Here is a 23,551-nt window from a genome sequence, read left to right on the forward strand (position 1 = left end):
GTTCCCCCTCCCGGGTGCGGTGGTGTTTTGCAGTCACTGTCACGAGCTCCCGGGGCGGAGTTCGGAGTGCGAGGGGCGGGGAGTGAGGAGGTTCGGAGTGCGAGGGGCGGGGAGTGAGGAGGGGCGGGGAGTGAGGAGGTTCGGAGTGAGGAGGGGCGGGGAGTGAGGAGGTTCGGAGTGCGAGGGGCGGGGAGTGAGGAGGTTCGGAGTGCGAGGGGCGGGGAGTGAGGAGGGGCGGGGAGTGAGGAGGTTCGGAGTGCGAGGGGCGGGGAGTGAGGAGGTTCGGAGTGCGAGGGGCGGGGAGTGAGGAGGTTCGGAGTGCGAGGGGCGGGGAGTGAGGAGGGGCGGGGAGTGAGGAGGTTCGGAGTGCGAGGGGCGGGGAGTGAGGAGGTTCGGAGTGTGAGGGGCGGGGAGTGAGGAGGTTCGGAGTGCGAGGGGCGGGGAGTGAGGAGGTTCGGAGTGTGAGGGGCGGGGAGTGAGGAGGGGCGGGGAGTGAGGAGGTTCGGAGTGAGGAGGGGCGGGGAGTGAGGAGGTTCGGAGTGTGAGGGGCGGGGAGTGAGGAGGTTCGGAGTGTGAGGGGCGGGGAGTGAGGAGGTTCGGAGTGAGGAGGGGCGGGGAGTGAGGAGGTTCGGAGTGTGAGGGGCGGGGAGTGAGGAGGTTCGGAGTGAGGAGGGGCGGGGAGTGAGGAGGTTCGGAGTGCGAGGGGCGGGGAGTGAGGAGGTTCGGAGTGAGGAGGGGCGGGGAGTGAGGAGGTTCGGAGTGAGGAGGGGCGGGGAGTGAGGAGGTTCGGAGTGTGAGGGGCGGGGAGTGAGGAGGTTCGGAGTGCGAGGGGCGGGGAGTGAGGAGGTTCGGAGTGTGAGGGGCGGGGAGTGAGGAGGTTCGGAGTGTGAGGGGCGGGGAGTGAGGAGGTTCGGAGTGTGAGGGGCGGGGAGTGAGGAGGTTCGGAGTGTGAGGGGCGGGGAGTGAGGAGGTTCGGAGTGAGGAGGGGCGGGGAGTGAGGAGGTTCGGAGTGCGAGGGGCGGGGTGTGAGGAGGTTCGGAGTGCGAGGGGCGGGGAGTGAGGAGGTTCGGAGTGAGGAGGGGCGGGGAGTGAGGAGGTTCGGAGTGAGGAGGGGCGGGGAGTGAGGAGGTTCGGAGGGCGGGGTGTGAGGAGGTTCGGAGTGCGAGGGGCGGGGAGTGAGGAGGTTCGGAGAGTCGGAGTGAGGAGAGTGCGGGTGTTCGGGGAGTGGTGTCGGCCGGCGGGATGAGGCTGCAGGCGGGCTGTTGTTACCTGGTGCTGGCCGGCTTCACGTTGGCGCAGTTCGTGCCGCCGGTGAGTGAGGTGTTATTTTGGGGGCCGCGGAGACGGGGGAGCGCTGCTCCGGGGCCGGAATTGTACAACACTGGGGCGGACGGGGGAGTTTTAAACTATTAACGGCCGCTGCCACTGAGCAGGAGAGGTTGTGATGTTTAAAATAGGTGTTTTTGACAAAAATACTTCTCATAAATACTTGAAGGGGTTGGTGGGAGAACTTCTTGGACCTTCTCGTTTTTTGTTATTTTTTTCCCAATTGCGCAGTTCCCAACATTTAAAAAAAAAACTGTAGATCGTATTTAGGAGTTGGCTAAAACTGGCCTGATATTGTATTCTTCTGTGGTAATTTTCCAGATGTCGTTTAACTTTCCATTGCCTTCACCGGAACTTCGCCTCTTGTCATTTGTGCCGCTTTTGAAATTTATTATGTAATTGTTTCTTAGTCATCCACGCCTTTGATCGCGCCAGACTCGACTATCCCAATCCTCTCCTGGCTGGTTGCCCATCTTCCACCCTCCATAAACTTGAGCTCACCCAAAACTCTGCTGCACATATCCTAACTCGCACCAAGGCCCTTTTGCCCATCACTCCTGAGCTTGCTGACTTACATTAGCTCCCGGTCCATTATGAAATTCTCATCCTTGTTCAAATCCCTCCATGGCCTCGCCCCTCCCTATCTCTATGACCTACAACCCTCGGAGAACTCTGCATTCCTCCAACTCTCACCTCTTGTCAATTCCCCACTTCTCTTGCTCACCATTGGACGCTGTGCCTTCAGCCACTGAGGCCCTAAGCTCTGGGATTTCCTCTCCACCTTTTAAGATGCTCTTTAAAACCTACCTCTTTGACCAAACTTTTAGGCATCTGTGCTAATAGCTCCTTCTTTGGCTAGGTGTCAATTTTTGTCTGTTTATGCTCCTGTGAAGCACCTTGGGATGTTTTACTACATTAAAGATGCTATTCAAATGCAAGTTATAAATTACTTCAACTAAATAATGAAATTGAACTTGTCCTGCTTAATGGGCACAATGCAAAAACCCATTTGATAGAATTTTAAAGCTATATTTTTCCCCTGTTTGATGTCCATTTGCTCTCCACAGTCCTGTAAAGCTGTCTGAGATAGTGTATGTAATGAATACTTTAGAAACGTAAATGAAAGCAAAAAACAGAAAATGCTGTAAACACTCAGCAGTTGAGTCAGTTTCTGTGGGGAGAACAAATAAATTATTTCTCTTGTAGCAGCGTAAACATAATGGGCCAAATTTTGCTGTCAAAATAACAGCGAGGCTAATGGCATTCGCTCTTATTTATGCGTAAATGGTATAGCAACTTCAAGCGAGGGGCAGGTGTGCAGTTGAATGCAAATATCTAAAGTTGCTGTCCGAGTTGTGCCGCTCCGCCGTTAGCTTCGCAAAAACGCATCTCGCTGTCTGCCTCACCATTGAAATGCATTGAACGGTGTGAAGTTGCTGTATTTGCGTGGTAGATAAGAACTAAACTCATCACAGAAAATTAAGTCTTATCCATTCCAATCTAAGTACCCTTTTAACAATGTGATGTTAATTACTGCCAATCAACCTCACTGACACTGAAAATTAACTATTACAAGTGTAGAGTCTCATTCCTTCAGGTATTTGTTAGATTTTAAAAATTTTTATTTTTATTTTCCTTTTATCTCCCTCAGTCCAATCTTTCTTTCCTTCTTATTTCTCTTTCTGTATCTGATTTGACATTGAATTCACCCACTCTAATTTACACTTTCTTCTCAGTCCTTGTGCTGTTAATTTCGCAATCCTTCAATTTGATTGGTTAAGGAAATACCCTATTGGTTGCCCTGTTCACTCGGGTCCCAGATACCCCCGCTGCGCCCTTATCAGCTTGCACTTTCAGCAACTTGCCACGCAAAAAGGTTTAAAAACCTAAACAGGCAAGCCTAACTAACGGCAAATGCCGTTAGATGCCCTGCTACAGCAAAATTTGGCCCAATGTGAAAATCTCGGTATAGTGTTACTGACTTTACGGCATTGTGCTCAAAGTGGTGGAGTAACACATCATGTGCCAAAGTATGCAGTTGGCAAATTAAACTTCTTGCTCACTGTGGATTTGTAACATTACCCTCCTGGAGTCGAGGTAACCAGGACTAGGCTGATGTTCACTGCGCTGACGTGTCTTGTTCACACTGGCTGCATTGACTATGATCACTATGCTGTGCTCCAACTTCCCACTTAGACTTGTTCAGTTGGATGGGATCTAAATCTGAATTCTTGAAGCTATGTGACCGTTGAGTTGTGAGTGGGTTGTGGAAAATATGCTGAAATAAGGAAGTGAAAAAAATTCTGATGCAGGAATATGATTCTCACTTCATAGAAATTGCAACACAGAAGCTGGCCATTCTGCCCATCTAGCTTGGCTGTGGTCATGTTAACTCTTCAGTGGGAGCTATTTACTGTAATCTTTGTGTATGTGTGTGTATGCGCCTTCGTGCTAGGGATGACATTGGGTCAATGCCGCTTAAACTGATTTTCCAACCAGTCGAAATAATATGTCACTGTTTATATTCTCAAAACCTTTCATAATTATATTCCCCTTAATGTTCTCTGATCCAAAGAAAAGAGCTCCAATGTTTCAAGCCTTTCTTTATAACTATAACCTCTTGAGTCCTGGTATCATTCTAATGGATTTCTGTTGTGTTTTTTCCATGGCTCATGGGGCGAGGCTAAGCTAAGGATTGGGATGGGGGGCGATCAAAGTCCAGATTCTGCCTACTTGGCTCCCGGTGGCGCAAATTTAAGCAAAAGATCCAGGGATGATGATACCTCTGGTCACTTATGGATTTTCAGCCATTTCAGGGTCTGGTTGTGTTTGTGTATTACAGTATTTCCTGTGAGGTACGACGTTTCCACGTGTTTACCTTGTAAACACTGCCAAATTACACCAGAACTGGGAACAGATGCTTCTTTCATGGATGTTGCTAGAAGTGGAGGGATTGGGGAATTACATTATTCATGAGAAATTCTGTCAGTTCTGTCTCCATTGTGTCCAACACTTGAGAACTCTTGCATGGTGCAGATATACTTGCCGTGTCTGTACCAGATCTTGGCGTTCAAAACTCTGTCAAAGGCTGGTTTCCTAATGGCAATTTTGAATTTGTTTTTAAAAAAAAAATTTCTAAGCACCTATGGACGGTCCCTTAACCATGTGGCAAGGTGTTATTCTGAAATTCCTGACCCACCACCCTTCCTACGTAAATCACCCTGACTCCAGGATTTCCACCAGTGGAGCGGGACTCCTAGTCCTTTTTTCTGCTTTTACCATTCTGTCACTTGCTTCCTACTGTTCTCTACCTGTGTTGGTTTATAAAACAAACAAATTAAATTGCTAACATTGGCTTCTGTAACATGCAGAATAAACTTGGAACAGAATTTGTACTTGGAGAATATTTTAAAAACCATTCAAATTTTTTTATTCGTTCATGGGATGTGGGCGTCGCTGGCAAGGCCAGCATTTATTGCCCTTGAGAAGGTGGTGGTGAGCCACCTTCTTGAACCGCTGCAGTCCATGCAGTGAAGGTTCTCCTACAGTGCTGTTTAATATGAAGGGAATGTTCCGGATTTTCAAAATCCTGTTTTCTTTGTGCAGTATACTGAAGATTGCAGAAGAGGCACATACCCACCAGCTGGTCCCACGTAAGTACTCAAATATTGTTAATGGAAATATTTTAGAATTTTCCTGTGCAATTTTTCACTCCACAAAATCTAGTTAATTAAGTGGCACCTTTTTTTAACACTGACACAAAATTCATGGGTATGATCATTCCAGAAAAAGATACTTTCATCACCTTCAGGACATAGTTGCTAGAAAAATGCAATAGTCCCTTCTGTACAGCTGTCTGAGTGCTGTGAAAAGTGTGATACAAAAGAGTTTGAGCTTTCTGCTTTTTGTTTATTTTACTCTGAACCTTATAAAGTTGAGGTATTTTTGAAGTGTTTATCCATATTTTTTCATCAAATAGAAATGGCCTATATAAGAATTTAACATAGCTTTTTCTAGCACTTCAAAAAACGTGTTCCTCTGTCTAAGGCTTTTGGGATACTGAATTGAATCTTGTATTTGGGTCCAAGCTGTTACTGAAAAGGTGGCAAATTCACCCATTCCTAATCCCAGATGAGTTCTTGAATCTGTTCTGCCATGATGTGGAGGTGCCGGTGATGGACTGGGGTTGACAATTGTAAACAATTTTACAATACCAAGTTACAGTCCAGCAATTTTATTTTAAATTCACAAGCTTTCGGAGGCTTCCTCCTTCCTCAGGTGAACGTTGTTGGAAATGAAATCCTCGAAATGAAATCGCATTTATAATTCACAGAACAATGCTTGGTGATTACAGACAGTCTTTTCAACTGCCCGTTGCCAAGGCAATAAGTGTGCAGACAGACAGGTGTTACCTGCAAGGTCTCCGAATATACAAATCACCAAAAAAAAACCAAAAAACCCAAAAAAAACAGAGAGAGGAAATTCTGCCATGGTAGCCTTTAAAGATGTTTGGTCGGAGAATGGTGTTGGTAACTTTACCACCATCAATGTTGACACAAACAACATTCAAAATGCATGTCTTTTATAAACCCCCCCCCGCACATTTGTAATTTTAATGAAGTCTAATTCAAGAATTATAGATAGAATCTTCCTTATTTTGAGTACAAAGTTGATATTACATTTTTGTTTGCAACAGTGTCTCAGCATGTATTGCCTTTTTAAGGGTTAGCTGAAACCCATTGCAGTGTAGATGATGTTGAAACAGTCCTTGTATTTTTTTTAGTTCTTTGGCTCTTTATAATATAGTTTAAAATAAGACTATAAAATTGATATATTAAATCCTGAATCAGGGAGATCAGCAATTGAATGGACATCAGAAAATGTATTGGGGTATCTTGAATATTTACAGGCTATCTGGTTGTACTATCAGTATACTGTGGAACAAACACTTTTTTCTGTTTAATGCAGCATTGTAATAAAATAGGCACTACTGTGTGTGTTCACAGGTTTAAAGGCCTTGTTCCTTGGTACAAGATAAATCTTGATTCTGCTCCACATATAAGATGGAACCAATTGATTATGGATAAGAAAGTGGAGGTATGTGACCACCATCTTGTCTAGGTACTTTTCTACTATAGAAATAAACAATACAGTTGACTTTCTCTGATACTTTGAGTTTGTTCATTGAGAGTAGCTGAGTTGCAGAGACCAAGACTCAGGTTTGAACTTCCATAGTACAGAGTTAACTGATGTCTACCAGAATGGTGTTAAGGGCAATAAAATTGGCCTCTGCTACCCAGCAACAGCTCTCTTCCCTGCCCGCACCCCCCCCCCAGCTGAAAATGCATGTCTTTGTTCAGTGAGGTCAGTCTTGACTGGGATTCCTTACAATCAAACAAAACATTCACTGTCTAGGCTCACACATAAATATGGCAACTGGAACAAGGTACCCGAGAACCTCCAGCACCCAAACAACTGTACCCCAGTGGGATGGAGAAGGGAAGGAAACTGGTAACAAAAGAGAGGAAGAGGGAGAGAGAGAAATGGGCAATATTTTACTGGAATATGTTTATAATGGATTGAACAGCTTTAAGTGATGGGTAACAATATATGGATCATTAAAGTAATAACATTTGCAAAGGTGGTGCTAAGTATTCCTTTTAGAATATAAATCTGTTTGTGGTTAACTTTAATTGTCTTCAAATCTGAAATTGTGTAACTAATTTTTAGTTTTGAGTAAAATTGAAGCCTTTTATAATTTAAATCTACAATAATCACTAACATTTGCTTTCCTTGTGCATTTTGAAAAGAGATTAGTTTAATGTGCTTCAGCTTCTGTTTTAAGCATGACCTGTACTTGAGCATAAGTGTAAAATGTTGGTGCATGTTCTAAAATATTATAATAAACTGCTTGCTCATTGACAGTGCAGGAAGGCTACCATAAAACTTTTCTTTAAAATAAGTGAACCTTGTTTTCCTGGGCCTTTTTGAAAAAGCTGGATCTCATTAAGGATCCTCCCTATCTCCTCTTCCTCTTTCTCCCCTCTCCCCTCTTCTCCTCCCCCCCCCCCCCCCCCCTGAAATCACTCCCTTGCTGTGTCTGATTCAACAAAGACCTGGTTGTGTCATCTGCTAGAAAAATAAATCTTTGAAGAAGGCTGCCAGTATCTGTGGCACAAATTTGTATAACTTGATGCTGTGAAGTGTTTAGCTAGTTTGTAATTTTATAGCACATTCAAATAATACGAAACCTTACAAAACAATTTTACTGGTTCATTTATTCATTTCAGCTGACCAATTTAATCCAGGTGATAAAAGACTTGGCGAACGATTTCTTCCCTAGCGGCAAATTGATTGAACTAGTCGATAAAGGTTTGGTAAGGATGTGTTTTTGATTTTGGTTCCAAAAAACAAGATTTACACATTTGAAAATGATAAGGGACTATTCTGTAAATGACCATTTGATTGCCTTGTCTGTAGCAACCCTGAAGTTTTGAGGCTCAGATGGTTTATTGCTTATCACATTTTGTCACTTGGAGAGAGGTGAGCCTATAGAGTGGTATCAGATAGACCCAAGACAGCTTAAGAATCTTTGCAGCCTTTCAACTGTTTGGATACTCCAATTCTATTTATAAACTCATTTGAATCCCAGCATTGTGAGTCTCTTGTTCTCAACTTCAAGTAAACTAATTTTAAGCTGAGTCAGTTCCAGTTAACTTGTCCCTCAGTGCCCAGTTTGAGAGGAAGATGCACAGATTGAACCTGACACAATGATCTTCAACATTATCAGATTTCTGTACCATGCAAAAATTTTAAATGTATCCTTTCTTCCAGGCTCCGCTTGTAGATACGCTTCCTTCTCCATTTAATGAAGAACTAAAGGGAATTGCAGATGTGTCAGGAGTACCTTTGGGTATGATACTCACTCTTTACAATAGACACTATTTGTCATAGGAATTGTCTGTTTGTTCCAGGATCAGATTGCATCACAGTGATTTGATCTATTAGTGTGGACCTTGTTGCTTATTAATGTTGTCTCATGCACACTACATCCACTGCATTTCCCCCAGCTTATTATGTCTGTTACCTCCCCAAAGAATTCTTAGGTTTGTCGAGCACAATTGTACCTTTTGAAATCTGTGATGGCAACTTCTAATTGTTTTCTCTTAATTTTTTCATTATTCTTATAGGACCTCTTCAGTTGTAATTGTTTTCTAACTTATATCCATGGCTTCCTGAAACTAATTTCCTTTCTTCATGGAATATGCTTATTCTGTACATTTGCAATCTTTTCTTTTTAAAACACACTTGCTCTATAGTCCTATGTGACCATTTCTCCTTCCACCTCACCTCAGCTAGCTCACTCATCTTTCTAAAATCTGCCTTAATCCAATCTGGTGGTCCACTTTTTGTACTGTTTTTTTTTCCCTTTCTGGTTGGATCTTAAACCTTATCATATTATGGTCACTACTCCCAAGCTGCTTGTCTACCTGATCTATTTCAGTACTCAAACGTATCTAGCAATACCTCCTCCCTTGTAGGCCCACTAACCTACTATTGAGGAAGAAGTGATGAAATTTAGAAATTCCATTCCCTTTTTCCCATTTACCCTCTCTCTGTCCCAATCTATAAGTGGATAAGTAAAATCTCCCAGATCAATAATTTTGTTCCTATTTGTCTCTCTAATCTGACTGCAGATTTACTCTACCATTTCCTTCCCACAATTTGGAGGTCTATAATGCACCCATATGTTTTTCTAATCTGAGCTCCAACCATATTGATTCTGTCTATGCGCCTTTCTTGTCTACATCAACCCTCTTTACAGCATGTATTCCCTCCTAACCAATATTACCACTCCTCCATCTTATCTTTTCTGCTGCTCCTAAATATATCATATCCTGATACTTTTCCATTCTTGTCCAGTTTGCAGCCGGGTTTTGGTTAATGCCATTAAGTCTAGATCTTCCTGTAAAATAATAGTTTCTAGTTTCCCCAGTTTATTTCCCAGACTCTGCACATTGCAATACATGCATTTTAACCTTCATTTGCTTTTTTTAAAAAGTACTCCTCTTCCCATTTTTTGCCTAAGCTACTCTCTACCTTCAGTTTTTTTTCCCCTGTTTATAACTAGTGCATTTGATTTTATTCCTCTACTCCACTTCAGTCTTGCTAAATTATGTTCGAGTGTTATCCTCATCTATTTCCCTGTTCTCTATCAGTTGGACCTGGTTGTTTTTATTTTCTCAGCCCCCACCTTCCCATTTAAATAACTTGTAACTTCTCTATTTACCCATTTTGCCATAAATACCCTCCCTGTTCAGATGTAGCCCATACTTGTTGATCAGCTCCCATCTGTCCTAGAACTGGTGCCAATTCCTAACAAAAAATACAATCCCTCTTCCTGACACCACACCTTTAGCCATGCATTGATTTCCCTAATCTTCCTGTGCTTCCTTATTCTTAGTGCATGGCTGGGGAAGTGTTCCTGAGATTGCGAAGCCCTGCTCCTAAGGTTGTTTTCTAATCTTTTAAATTAATTTTTGAAGGACTTCACGCCTGTATTTACCTACATCATTGGCTCTCACATGAACCACCAGGACTGGTCGCCCTCTCTGCCCTTGCACAGTCTTTCCTAGTCTATTCAACATGTCCCATACCTAGCATCTGGGAGGCAACAAAGCGTCTGCGACTATCTGTTTGGACTGCAAAAGATTGTGTCGGGAATACAATAGTTAGAGAGTCTATCACTACTGCATTTCTAACTATTGCTAATCTCTTTCTCCTCAATCCATCTCTTGTTTGTTGGTGCCATTGATTCTTATTTGGAGGCCCGGCCCAGCCCAGAATCCTCCTTTCCCCCCCAGGTAGCTAGACCTTCAAATCTGAGAGCATAAGTTGCTCTGGGACCACTTATTTTAACCTTTCCTTCCTGACTTTCCCTGCTCCTGGGATAGTCATCCATCTTTCCTCCTCCACTGCCTGCTCCCATTCTCACTGGTGTGACTATTCTCTCAAACTCTCATTCCAAAAACTTTTCTCCCTCCCTGATGTATCAGATTGTATCCATCTCCTCAAGGTCTGAGATTTTGAACTTGAGCAGTGTGACATTTCCCACAGATGTTTGCCCAAGTCAACACCTGATTCTTGAATCTCATATCTTGCAGGAATGACCTATCGTTATCCTTTTCTGTGCTGCCATTTTAGGTTTAGTTAATTTGTTCTGCTTCACTTTATATTACTTACATATAATATCAGCTAGTCTACTTGCCACCTTCTTCATCACTGAATACCCATTCTCTCCAAATTCCCATTTTAGAAGTCCTTATTCTGTGACGTGCTCACTGCTCGAGCTGGGGCTCGCGCAACTACTCTTTATATACCTTTTGGACACAAGCCAGTCTCAACTGATCAGTCAGCCTCCAGCCACACAGTATCTAACACCTGGCCAGTGACCAACTTGCAGTTGATTTACCATTAACTGTTATGCAGTTACGTAGTTTGAGGTCTAAGCTTAAATTTCAGTTCAATTTAAAAAGTAATAGTTCTGTACTACTTACCCAGAGCGCATCACCTACTCACCACTGAATCCCATTTTAGAAGTTGTTACACTCACTGCTGGCCTAGGTGACCATTATAAACAACTCTAGAGTTGGCTCTTCCAGTTTGGTACGTGAATCATTCCTTGAGATTACTGTCTATTATCCCTAGGTAACTGCTATACTAGATATAATATGTTTTGGGCTGTAATTTTCTCTCATTTAAATAGCACCTTATAGCATCAAAATATGTCAAACTTCACATAATGAATTACTTTGAAGCGGTGAATGTTATGTAGACTTACAAAATAGGCATAAACTGATCATAAGAATTGTGATGATCCTCAGTGGCACTGTATTCCTAATGCTCTGAATCAAGAAAAACCTACAACTGACACTTTATAAACCTAATTACTGATCAACTATTAAGTGAAAAATTCTGAACTCTGTTAGAAAGGCAGTAACTAGGTTTCTGTAGGTAATTGTTTACATTTACCATATAACCAAAGATTTTTTACAAACTTGTGCCATATTTTAGCCCAGTTACAATTGCTAACATTGCTTGCAGTTAATTCATGTACAAATAGCAAGAAATCACATATATATCATGTGTTCCCCTGGTTACCAGACTGAGTAACTTCACTGTACAGTAGATGCTATGCTAAATGGTTATGGTCAAGCAGGAGTGATCACCATTCCCCATTGTTGTATTGAATAGTCTTTTCTGCCATGCATCAAATCATCGTAGCAACTCGAGCTTTGATCCTGGAGTTTTAGAATCAAGCCTGAGCTTAATGGGAAGAACTTCTACTTTTGTTGCCTGGAAGGATTCTGGGTGAAATGAATTTAGGCAGCCGTAATCCAGTTTATAGTGAGTGCAGCCCCTATAGCACAAGGCTGCTTTCACATTGCTGTTTAATTTCGATCTCACTCAAACTATGCCATAAAGAAGCTTAGTATTGGAAACAGAAAATTTCACTTCAGTATGCGATGCTCTTGAGGTTGGGGTTATGGCCCATTGTTAGGGCAGTGTATTGGGAGTTTTATTCTGCTTTCCAGCCATGATATGGGAGTGCTTGATGCTAACACATGTGCCCAAAGTGGAGGCGTGTTTGTTCCCAGCAGTAGCATTCCTCCCCTTGATCTCCAAAGTAACCAAAGGGAGAAGGAACTTCAGTACAGCTTCAGAATGAAAAAAGTGGGGACATGATTTGCTGAATTTAGGAAGACTGTTTAAACTGATATGTCAAACTGATAGATTTCCTTTTATTTCTTAAACCATTTTTTTTCCAAAATCAGGGGAAATTATGCTCTTTAATATCTTCTATGAAGTATTCACAGTGTGCACGTCACTCGTAGCTGAAGATAAAGCAGGTATGCCAGCAATTGTAAATATTTCTCAACTGTGGTTGTGTTGGTCACATTTTGTCATGGAGGAAGAGCAAGAGGTGAAGAAATTAACTGAATTCATTAGTAAAAATATTCCTACAAGCTTTTAGAACAAGAAGAATCTCAAATATTTGAACTTTTACTTTTTTTTTTACTTTTTATTTATCACAGTATCATAGTAGGTACAGCACAGGAGGTGGCTATTTGGCCCATCATGCCTGTGCTGGCTCTTTGAAAGAGCTATCCATTTAATCCTAGTCCCCTGCTCTTTCCCCAGTGCCCTGTAAATTTTTTCCCTTCAAGTATATCCAAGTCCTTTTTGAAAGTTGCTATTGAATCTGTTTCCATCACCCTTTCAGGCAGTGCATTCCAGTTCATTACAACTCGCTGCATTAAAAAAAATTAGTAGTCCTTTGGGTTATTTGACAGCCTTTGAGTGTCGCCCTCGTGTCACAACAGGTTCAACAACCCAAATTACAAAAGTCTGCTCACTTCTTCAATCTATTATTTGTATGTCTTTCCTGCTATATACAATGGATCTTGTTTTCTTTTACCATGGGTTATGAAAGCGAGAGATAATGGGCCAAATAGATTCTAAGGTTTCAATCTGTATTGCCTGCATTGTTGAGACCAAACTGGTAGAAGAACTGAATATATTTAACTTTCACTTTTAGGGAGATTGTACCATGCTAGAAATCTGGACTTTGGATTGTTCCTTGGGTAAGAACCTGATTTAATTTTTTTTTAAATCCTTTTCGGGTAGTGTTAGTGGTAGGTGAATTTCATTTTAAGATCTGATCATAATCTTGTATCAAGCATCATTGCTTCAAATAGCTAGATTCAGATTTTTAGATTTTATACATGCTAAGTTGCAGGAAGAGAACGGATACCAGAAATGGTTTACCACTAATAATAAGTAGAAAAGTGTCTGTGTTTGTGATAGCCAGACATTTATGAATATATATTTTTCATTGGGATATTTTTTGACCCTTTTTTCTTTACAAATTAGTTGCCTTTTATATAAATTTCAGAGCATGAAAAGATGACTCTAGATTAAACATTATAAGTGTATAATATTCTTCCTCAAGAAGTGAGAAGTCACAGCCCTGGTTTTGGTGATGGCCTCTCCTCTAGGGGAACCACCCTTTTTGGCTACTTGTTTCAGTAAATTTTAAACTCCTTCTTTAGACCAGGAAGAAGCCTAATTGGTTTGTACTGAATTTGCTCAGTGAATAGTTTAACCTGGAAGATCACTGGTTCAATCCCAAGTCTGTTGCGAGCTAACTATTCTCAGCTAGAGTGGCAACAGGGGCATTACAATTGGCCCCAGAATCCTGAGTGAGTAAGGGAGGAAAAGTCAGCCATGATTCCTGCTCTTGATCACTATTCAGCATCATTCCTTAACTTTCCTGGAAGTGTGCATGTGAAAACAGGATTAGTAATTCTCATGAATAATGGCTACTTGGATGATACCCCAGAGGATGCCCAGCCTTGTGGGCCATATCCTAACAAGGAGTCGATGTCTTCAGTTGGGTTGGGGGAGGTGAGAAAAGAATAATCAATTAGCTACTTTTTTTTAAATGACAGTTTCCTAGATGGAGCAGTCAGTGCATTGGCTCATCTATCTACAATCATTGTGTACTTGAACAGTCTCCAACAGCTTACAAAGGCCAAATGTGATGTGAAGGAGTTCTTGTCTAACCTCGAACTAGTCCTACATTTATCCCCCATCAATACTATTCTATGGTTAATAAGTTAAAGGCTTTGTTAGATCTTAACTATATTCATAAATGATTTGCTGGGTATATCCTTTAAAATTATTATGGCACTGTATAAATTTGTGGCTGCTAAAAATGCTCAAACACTTTACTGACTCAAAACCTAAAATATAATAGTGGAGGTTGCTTTTGTTTTGGGGGGGGAGGGGGAGAGAGAAACTTTTTATTTGTGACAATGCTATACCAGTGTTTTGGAAAAAATGTAGTTATTACATTAATCTAGGTGTTGATCATGCTTCTGTTTTTCACTCTGTTGCAGTTGGGATTTTAAAAACAGTAGCTGGAGAATTTCAGAATATCTTAAACCTCTAGCGGTTAATCTAGATTTCCAGAGGAACAACAGAACCGTCTTTAAGTCCACTAATTTTGCCGGATATGTAGGAATGCTGACTGGCATGAGACCAGTAAGTTATTGAGGAATTCTAAACTGTTTCTGTCTTTGCCTTCTACATTAGCTGCAAGAACTGGTGAGATGGGTTGTTTTAACAGCATCTGTAGTATATCTCTTTCGATCAAGAAATAATGCTATATTTGTCAATGATATTTGCCAAGGAAAAAGAATCTTATTTCCATGAGTGAGGCTGCCAGAAGTTCACATCCTGTGGGGGAGACGGGACAATGGTCTCAGGTTTGAGCCTGTGTTTGGTACCTGTGGGACGTAAGGGAGCATTGACCTCTACCTGTGGAGGTTGGGGATGGTCGTTATGCCTCTTGATGAATGGGTTCCTTTCCCTACCCCTTTACCAGTACCCCTCTGAGAGTGTCACAGATTTGGAATAAATCCCTTTGTCGGATAGGAGGATGAAGAGCTAGCATGCTGGTGACTTGTGTAATACTAACTTTAGATGGGCAAACCCCCTCTCACTTCATGATTCAAAACTCACCAGCCATCCTGTGACCTCTGAGTTTGCCAATTAGTGTTGTTTAAAGAAAAATGTGTGGGTGTATGTGATATAAAATAATACATACTCGCCCACACATCCATATCTGCTGCCTCTGCCTCCCTATCAGTTGGACAGGAAATGGGTAAAACACGTGGGGGAAAAAAGGGAATGTGAAAAGAATTGAGTAAGAGATTAAACAGAAATGGAGATGGACCCTGCCATTTCCAAAGACTGAGCTGAATTGATTGGGAGTTTGGCATATTGTTGATTCTTCCTGACTTAAAAGTGATTTACTCATATGTAGCCCATTTGCTAATGATGACACATGGATCAGGCCTAATGCTCCAAAAGGTTGGACACCCCAGTCTTGCATCAGTTACGTAGAATTACATTGCATTTACAGCACAGAAACAGGCCATTCGGCCCAACTGGTCGGTGTCGGTGATTATGCTACATTCTTGCATGGGACAATGCCAAAGTAAATATATCGGCCTGCTATGCCAGGAAGTTACAATGAGGCAATTATAAAGCATATAATTGGTTAGCTAAGGACAGGTCCACTTTGCATGTGGCTCAAATGCTGTGAGGGCAATCATTTAGAGTAGGCTGCAGGTAGGAATCTGAAGTGATCACACAGGCTGGTTCGAGCTCTTGGGGTTGATCTTATCCTTCTGATAGGATGTTGTCAACTTTAGCAATGTTAATGTAAATCAGAAATGACCTTTTTTGTCGCTTAAGCCAGGATAGGTGTGAACTGTGAAACCTCAGGAGCCAGCTGTAAAATTTAAATTCCATGTTCCCATTAATTTGCATATCTCAAGTTGGTGTTTGAATGTAGGCCTTATTCACCAGTAAGGCAACAGTGCTAAGAGCAGCCCTTTCCAAACCTTTAGGCTCACTAAGTTCAAACAGGGCAAACAAGCGAATAAAAAATATCAGCGCAGATAGGACTGGGCTTGAAGCACTGGACTGCCAAGCTTCAGGGCTGCATGTGGCCTATGTGCCACAGTTTAGACATCTGATCTAAATGATTAATAGAAATTTGAGATTAAGAACTATCAGAATTCTTGGCACACAATTGATTTTCCGTTTTGATATCCATTGATTAGCCAATAGCTCCAAGTTTTGAGTGGCTAAAAAATTTGGAATAACCAAGTACATCATTAACAGCAAATGATCTATTGTGATATAAAATGCTAAAATGTTATTAACATGATTGGCTCTGCAAGTATATTGAGAAAATATTTGATCAGTTTAAAAGTCTGCAAGATATAATTGATATTGGAGAGAAAGAAATATTACTTCAATGAATTACAACACAGCAATGCTTTTCCTCCCTGCCCTTCATTTATTATACTTTTTTTAAAACTTTGTGAGGCTGTGGACCTCATGGTGTCATGAAGGATATTGGTGCTGGGGAATAAAACACTTTTCCATTTGGGGTACCTAGTATCAGCATACAGTTCCCACATCAGATATAACAATTTGCTTCTGCTGCAACCTCAGAAAAGCGCCTCCTATTGGATCAGTGACAGCTTTACATTTCTCAGCAGCCATCCTTTAGCCTGAGTAAGACTGTAAATTAGGGCATTGTCTCTAACTGACTGTTTGAAAATCATTGTCACCAGCAATATTAAAAGGATTAAAAATAATTACAAGGCAATGTACTGTGGAATTTTTGGACCTACTGTAATGGATAACCCAGATGTCTCTTTACAGGGGATGTTTACACTCACAATGAATGAACGTTTCAGCATTGATGGAGGATATATTGGTAAGGAGCCCTCCTATTCAGACTATTAAAATCAAACTATTTCAACCGAACCTTTCAATTTAATCTAGCACTTATTTTTCCTTGCGTTTAAGGTGACTTTAATATTCTACACAAACTTGTACTATCATATGGAATGTTTATAGAAATTTTATTTAATCACCTGCAAGAACATTTTCTGTTTAAATAAAAACATCAATCAGTCCCACAGCCTGACGTCATTGTCATTTTAAGTGATCTAAGCGTCATATCTACCATAACTAGTAAAGTGTTGTACCATAGTTTTTTCCATTTCACTTGGAAAAAGTGTAAAAGCAAGGTATTCATGTTAGAAAACACAAAGTGGGACAAAAGTTTGATGTACACAAAGAATGTCAGCATTTTCAAATCGCTACTGACTTAACTTGCAGGCATCATTGAATGGATACTGGGTAAAAGGGATGGTATATGGATGAGTTTCCTCACCCGATCTGTGTTGGAGAATGCTACCAGGTATAGTGACTGTCATAAATTGCATTACATTTTGAAGATAGCCACCTTCTCTTCCTGATTTAGGTACACTTCATCAATGAACTATTTCAGAATGAGGAAATGCAATTTCTGTTCTATAGATCCTTCAGCTTGAAATAATCCCTTCAAGGCAAACTCCATGGCCTTTGAGCCATAGAATGATAGAAATTTACGGACAGAAGGAGGCCATTCGGCCCATTGTGTCTGTGCCGGCTGAAAAAGAGCTATCCAGCCTAATCCCATTTTCCAGCACTTGGTCTGTAACGCTTGTAGATTATGGCACTTCAGGAGCATATCCAAGTACTTTTTAAATGCAATGAGGGTTTCTGCCTCTGCCACCCTTTTCAGGCAGAGAGTTCCAGACCACCCCCCCACCCTCTAGGTGAAAAAATTCCTCAGCTCCCTTCTAATCTTTCTACCAGTTACTTCAAATCTATGCCCCTTGGTTATTGACCTCTCTGCTAAGGGAAATAGGTCCTTCCTATCCACTCTATCCAAGCCCCTCATAATTTTATACACTTCAATTAAATTTCCCCTCAGCCTCCTCTGTTCCAAGCAAAACAACCTCAGTCTATCCAATCTTCCTCATAGCTAAAATTCTCCAGTCCTGGCAACATCCCCATAAATCTCCCTTGTACCCTTTCTAGTGCAATCACATCTTTCCTGTAATGTGACCAGAACTGTACGCTGTACTCTAGCTGTGGCGTAACTAGTGTTTTATACAGTTCTAGCATAACCTCCCTGCTCTTATATTCTATGCTTCGGCTAATAAAAGAAAGTATCCTGTATGCCACCTTAAGCACCTTATCTACATGCCCTGCTACCTTCAGGGATCTGTGGACATGCACTCCAAGGTCCCTCTGTTCCTCTACACCTCTCAGTATCCTCCCATTTATTGTGTATTCCCTTGCCTTGTTTGCCCTCCCCAAATGCATTACCTCACACTTCTCCGGATTGAATTCCATTTGCCACTTTTCTGCCCACCTGACCAGTCCATTGATATCTTCCTGCAGTCTACAGCTTTCCTCCTCACTATTAACCACACGGCCAATTATTGTATCATCTGCAAACTTCTTAATCATGCCCCTTACATTTAAGTCTAAATCATTGATATATACCACAAAAAGCAAGGGACCCCACTGGAAATAGCCTGCCAGTTACAAAAACGCCCGTTGACCATTACCCTTTGCTTCCTGCCACTGAGCCAATTTTCATAGAATTATAAAAAGGTTACAGCATGGAAGGAGGCCATTCAGCCCATCGAGTCTGCGCCGGCTCTATGCAAGAGCAATCCAGCTGGTCCTGGAGCCCTGCAAATTTTTTCCTTTCAAGAAGTTTTGAATTCAACTTGCACTTTCCCTTGGATCCCATGGGGCTTTTACTTTACTGACCAGTCTGCCATGTGGGACCTTGTCAAAAGCCTTACTAAAATCCATGTAGACTACATCAAAAGTGCTACCCTTATCGACCCTCCTTTTTACAGCCTCAAAAAATTCAAATCAAGCAGTCAGACACGACCTTCCCTTAACAAATCCGTGCTGACTGTCCTTGATTAATCCGTGCCTTTCTAAACGACAATTAATACTGTCCCTCAGAATTGTTTCCAATAATTTGCCCACCACTGAGGTTAGGCTGACTAGCCTGTAATTACTTGGTCTATCTCTTTCATCCTTTTTAAACAACAGCATAACGTTAGCAGTCCTCCAATCCTCTGGCACCATGCCTGTAGCCAGGGACGATTGGAAAATGATGGTCAGAGCCTCTGCTATTTCCTCCCTTGCTTGTCTTAACAGCCTGAGATACATTTCATCCAGGCCTGGCAATTTATCTACTTTCGAAGCTGCTAATCCCCTTAATATTTCCTCCCTCACTCTGTTTATTCCATCCGATATTTCACACTCCTCCTTCTTAACTACAATGCATCATCCCCCTCCTTTGTGAAGACAAACGCAAAGTATTCATTAAGAACCATACCCACATCTTCCACCTCCACACATAGGTTACCTTTTTGATCTCTAATAGGCTGTACACATTCCTTAGTTATCTGCTTGCTCTTTATGTAAATACGTAACATCTTTGGATTTTCCTTGATTTTACATGCCCCCTCTTTGCTTTCCTAATTTCCTTTGTAATTTCACCCCTGCACTTTCTATAATACTCTAGGATTTCTGCAGTATTGAGTCATAAGTACAAATATTTGTTACAAGGTTGTAATGTGATCAAATGGTTGCAATATTAGATGCCACGAGGGACAACCTGAGTATCTCAAATCAGTGGAATGAAATAAATTTTGTATTTCACATTAGAGATTCCAGCATAGAATGATGTAAACAGTCTGACTTGAATTTGATGGATGTATTTAATCACCAAACATAATGGCCTTTATTTTACAGTTACACACAAGCTAAGAATCAATTAGCCAATACAGAAATGCTGGCACCAGCATACTTTATACTAGGTGGCAACCAGTCGGGTGAAGGTTGTGTAATCACACGCTCAAGGAAAGCTAGTTTGGATATCTGGGAGTAAGTACATCAAAATGGAAGTGGAATTTATATTGTCTGCTCTACATTTTAAAAGAAGTGGGACATTGGTTCAGAGTAAACTTGTCAGTGACTGATTTTAATTCATGTTTTGTATACAAACTAGGCTTGACCTTAAACAGGGCACCTGGTATGTGCTGGAAACAAACTATGACCATTGGAAGGACCCACTGTTCCTGGATAATCGTAGAATTCCTGCAATGAAGTGCATGAATCAAACAACACAAGCAGTAGGTCCTTATTTGCTAACTACTATTTTCTAGCTGTGCATTAGAATGACAGTGTAATTGTGGCTGAAAATCAACATTTTCATATATATAACTACCTTACCAAACAGTCTGTTTTCTTTCAGTCATGTGTCTTTTTATGAAATCCAAGCAGAAGTATTATAAATAAAATAGTTCATGAAACTCTAGCTTTATTTTCATTTCCACTGACGAGGCTCGACTGTTGTATGGGTATATGGCACACATTAAGCTGATCAAGAGGAACTCAAACTATTCAGCAAAATCATGAGGGAAAAGATGAGTTTGAAATGATTTTTTTTAAGTAAATGGAAACCTGCTTTCAACGTTAACAGTTCCTGATGGCTTTTTGGGCAGAGCTGGTGACTTCCTTGTGAATACATACTTCATATCACTGATAAGGTGGCATCTCCCAACAGAGAATTTTGTTTATTGGAGTGGTAATTGTAGGTATCTATAAACTGGAGAGTGTTTGTGATAGTTGTTTGTTAAACATGTAGGGGGATATATTTCTTATTGCCTATTGTGTTTTTCAGAATATTTCATTAGAAACTATTTATGATGTTTTGACGACAAAGCCTGTTCTCAATAAGGTGAGTCCAAATTAAAATATGTCCCATTTTTAGATTGTTCCTTTTTTTCAGCCCCCCACCACACTCACGCAAAGTTTAAAAATATGATAGTGTTTAATGATATTGGGTCACAAATTATTTTCTAGAACTGGCTAGTTGCTTCTTTGTTTCAGCTCAGAGCAGCAGTATTTTGGTCTATACATGAAGTTTCCTTTCACCAATGGTCCATTTTTAAAGTTTTTAGTAGTATCTAGTCTCACTTTTGTTGGAAATTCAAATCGGTAATACTTGTGTTCAACAATGCTGCTTAATCTCAAAACTAAAAATAGAACTGACTTGTAGAAAAGAATTTGATTCAGAGCTCCTGTCATGGCTCTTTTTAAATTCTATTTTAGTGGAGAGGTGTTCAATAATCTCTGCCATTCTAGGAATTGTACTGTTAGTATTGGATGGTCTCAAGTCATTTTATTAATGAATCTCTAGTCCTGTTCAGATTTTCTTTGTCCTCAGAACTTGATCCCTGTCCAAATCTCTTTATTCCCTTTGCCAGCCTAGAACAATATGCGATTCCCACATCAGGACTTCCATAATTCTAGTTCTACCTGGCCAGAAATATTTGATGACAACACAATCCTCCAATTGACCTGACAATTAATTTACTGTAAATATGGTAGGACAAAGCTGAACTATAATAACCAAGACACCAGAAGAGAAGTCACGATCAAACTGTGTAGCACTCTGGTCAGACCACACCTTGAGTACTGCTTTCAGTTCTGGTCAGACGTTCAAGCTCTGGAATTGGCTCAAAGAAGCAACACATGACTGACCCCTAGAATCAAACACTCAGGATGAGGAAACACAGATTCAAATGAGTAAAAGACTAATTTTGGACTGATGGGAAGTTCTTCATACAGAACAAACCTCTCAGTAGAATTGTGGAATAATTTTTTAAAAATAGTTGGATAGGGTTTTGTTGGATCTTTCAGAAAGAATGGGTTGAATGGCTTTCCTCATCTCTATAGTGAGAACAGAGCATCTGGTAGATTCCTCCTTGAATGTGGAATACAATGCTTTTACCACTTGAATCTGTGTCTTTGAATTTGTGACTTGGTTTTGTGTGTTTTTTTTTGCTGCCTGCTCGAATCCATTCATATAAATATCATACACAGCAGGTATTGGGGTTCAACCTAGGAAGTCCAGAAGATTTTGTAATAATGTTTGCATTTCACAGTTGACTACATATACTACCCTGATGGAAGTGTCTGCAGGAACATTTGAATCATATCTACGTGACTGTCCAGACCCGTGTATGCCATGGTAGAACTCTGCACAAGACAGCTGTATCCAAATATGCACAGGCAGTTCGAGCTGCAGATATGCTGCTTTCTAAATGCAATATTACATTTCTGATGGCACTGATATTCTATAATGCGCAAAGAAATAACCTAGGTACATCTGAACAGACTCTAGCACTTGACTTAATATATTGAGATGCAAATGTATAGTACTAAATGTAAAGAATTCCATTGTTTAACTTGGTGTACCTCTGTTTGAACCCTTTTTTCTATTGATGGTTGTTTCTGGTAAAATGCACTTGAGGATGGTGGTGGTCAGAAAATTCTATATAATGAAAATCTATTGAAACTAATCAGTATTACCCATCGAACAGTAAACTTATTTGATTTGGCATTACTAGTAAAACTATGCATTGCTTATTTTGATTTCCATTTAAAAGAAATGAGTTGATTTATTTAGTATTAACTTGCTTTACATGAGGCCAAAGAATAAATCTTTTAGACTTCTGGCTGCAGAATGTAAATTGTACTGAATGTGGTGGTGTTATATTGCCATGTAAAGTAGCTTATTGTTTGGAAGTGAAATGGTGCAGAAATTTGTATTTTGCAGCTGGTTACAATTCTTGCAACTGTTCAAACCAGTAAACATACTTGTGGTACAAAATCACTTACGCTGTTTCTGACCATTAAAAAGCTGTTTTAACTGATTTGAATAAAACGATCTAAGCTTAGATTGCCCATTACTCATTGGTTTTATAATGCAAAACATTCCTTAATAGTTCCTAGCAGCTTTTAGCAGATGATTCATGCTGTTAGTTTTACAATTTATTTCTGTGTTGATAGCCTCACATGAAACTTCCAACCCGATTAAAGATGAACAGTCTGTTCAACCCTGGCTGCAAGAGAAAGCAGCAAATACCAGTTAAGGGAATGATATTGGGCTGCAGAGTGGCTCAGAGATTAATGCTGGAGCCTTTTTTTTAATCTACATTAGTGACTTGGATTCTGAGACACAATGAAAGTTGGTCAAATTTGCAAATAACACAGGTATCGGGTACGGTAGCATAGTGGTTATGTTACTGGACTAGTAATCCAGAGGCCTGGACTAAAATCCAGAGTCATGAGTTCAAATCCCGCCACGGCAGCTGCCGAATTTAAATTCAATTAATTAAATAAAAATCTGGAATTAAAATACTAGTATCAGTAATGATGGCCATGAAACTACTGGATTGTTGTAAAAACCCATCTGGTTCACTAATGTCCTTTAGGGAAGGAAACCTGCCATCCTTACCCGGTCTGGCCTATATGTGACTCCAGACCCACAGCAATGTGGTTGATTCTGAAATGGCCGAGCAAGCCACTCAGTTGTAAAATCTCGCTACGAAAAGTCATAAGAATAAAACCGGACGGACCACCCGGCATCGGACCAATAGGTACCGGACACAACAATGGCAAAACACCAAGCCCAGTCGACCCTGCAAGGCCCTCCTTACTAACATCTGGGGACTTGTGCCAAAATTGGGAGAGCTATCCCACAGACTAGTCAAGCAACAGCCTGACATAGCCATACTTACAGAATCATATCTTTCAGCCAATGTCCCAGACTCTTCCATCACCTTCCCTGGCTATGTCCTGTCCCACCGGCAGGACAGACCCACCAGAGGTGACGGTACAGTGATATACAGTCAGGAGGGAGTGGCCC

General features: G+C 40.9%; 1 protein-coding gene across 1 annotated transcript; it reads left to right on the forward strand.

The window, feature by feature from the left end:
* The first annotated feature begins 1,162 nt into the window (after window positions 1–1,162).
* On the forward strand, window positions 1,163–22,580 carry asah1b (N-acylsphingosine amidohydrolase (acid ceramidase) 1b). Its single transcript, XM_067986828.1, has 14 exons — window positions 1,163–1,311; window positions 4,933–4,979; window positions 6,333–6,423; window positions 7,617–7,703; window positions 8,161–8,239; window positions 12,162–12,236; window positions 12,926–12,971; window positions 14,289–14,433; window positions 16,633–16,687; window positions 17,095–17,176; window positions 19,588–19,719; window positions 19,844–19,967; window positions 20,519–20,575; window positions 21,786–22,580. Exons 1-14 carry the CDS (start codon window positions 1,243–1,245, stop codon window positions 21,873–21,875), a joined length of 1,179 nt encoding a protein of 392 aa, XP_067842929.1. The 5' UTR covers window positions 1,163–1,242; the 3' UTR covers window positions 21,876–22,580.
* The last annotated feature ends 971 nt before the right edge of the window (window positions 22,581–23,551 follow it).

This window comes from Heptranchias perlo, chromosome 1 (assembly GCF_035084215.1).
Source record: "Heptranchias perlo isolate sHepPer1 chromosome 1, sHepPer1.hap1, whole genome shotgun sequence".
Lineage (NCBI taxonomy): Eukaryota > Metazoa > Chordata > Chondrichthyes > Hexanchiformes > Hexanchidae > Heptranchias > Heptranchias perlo.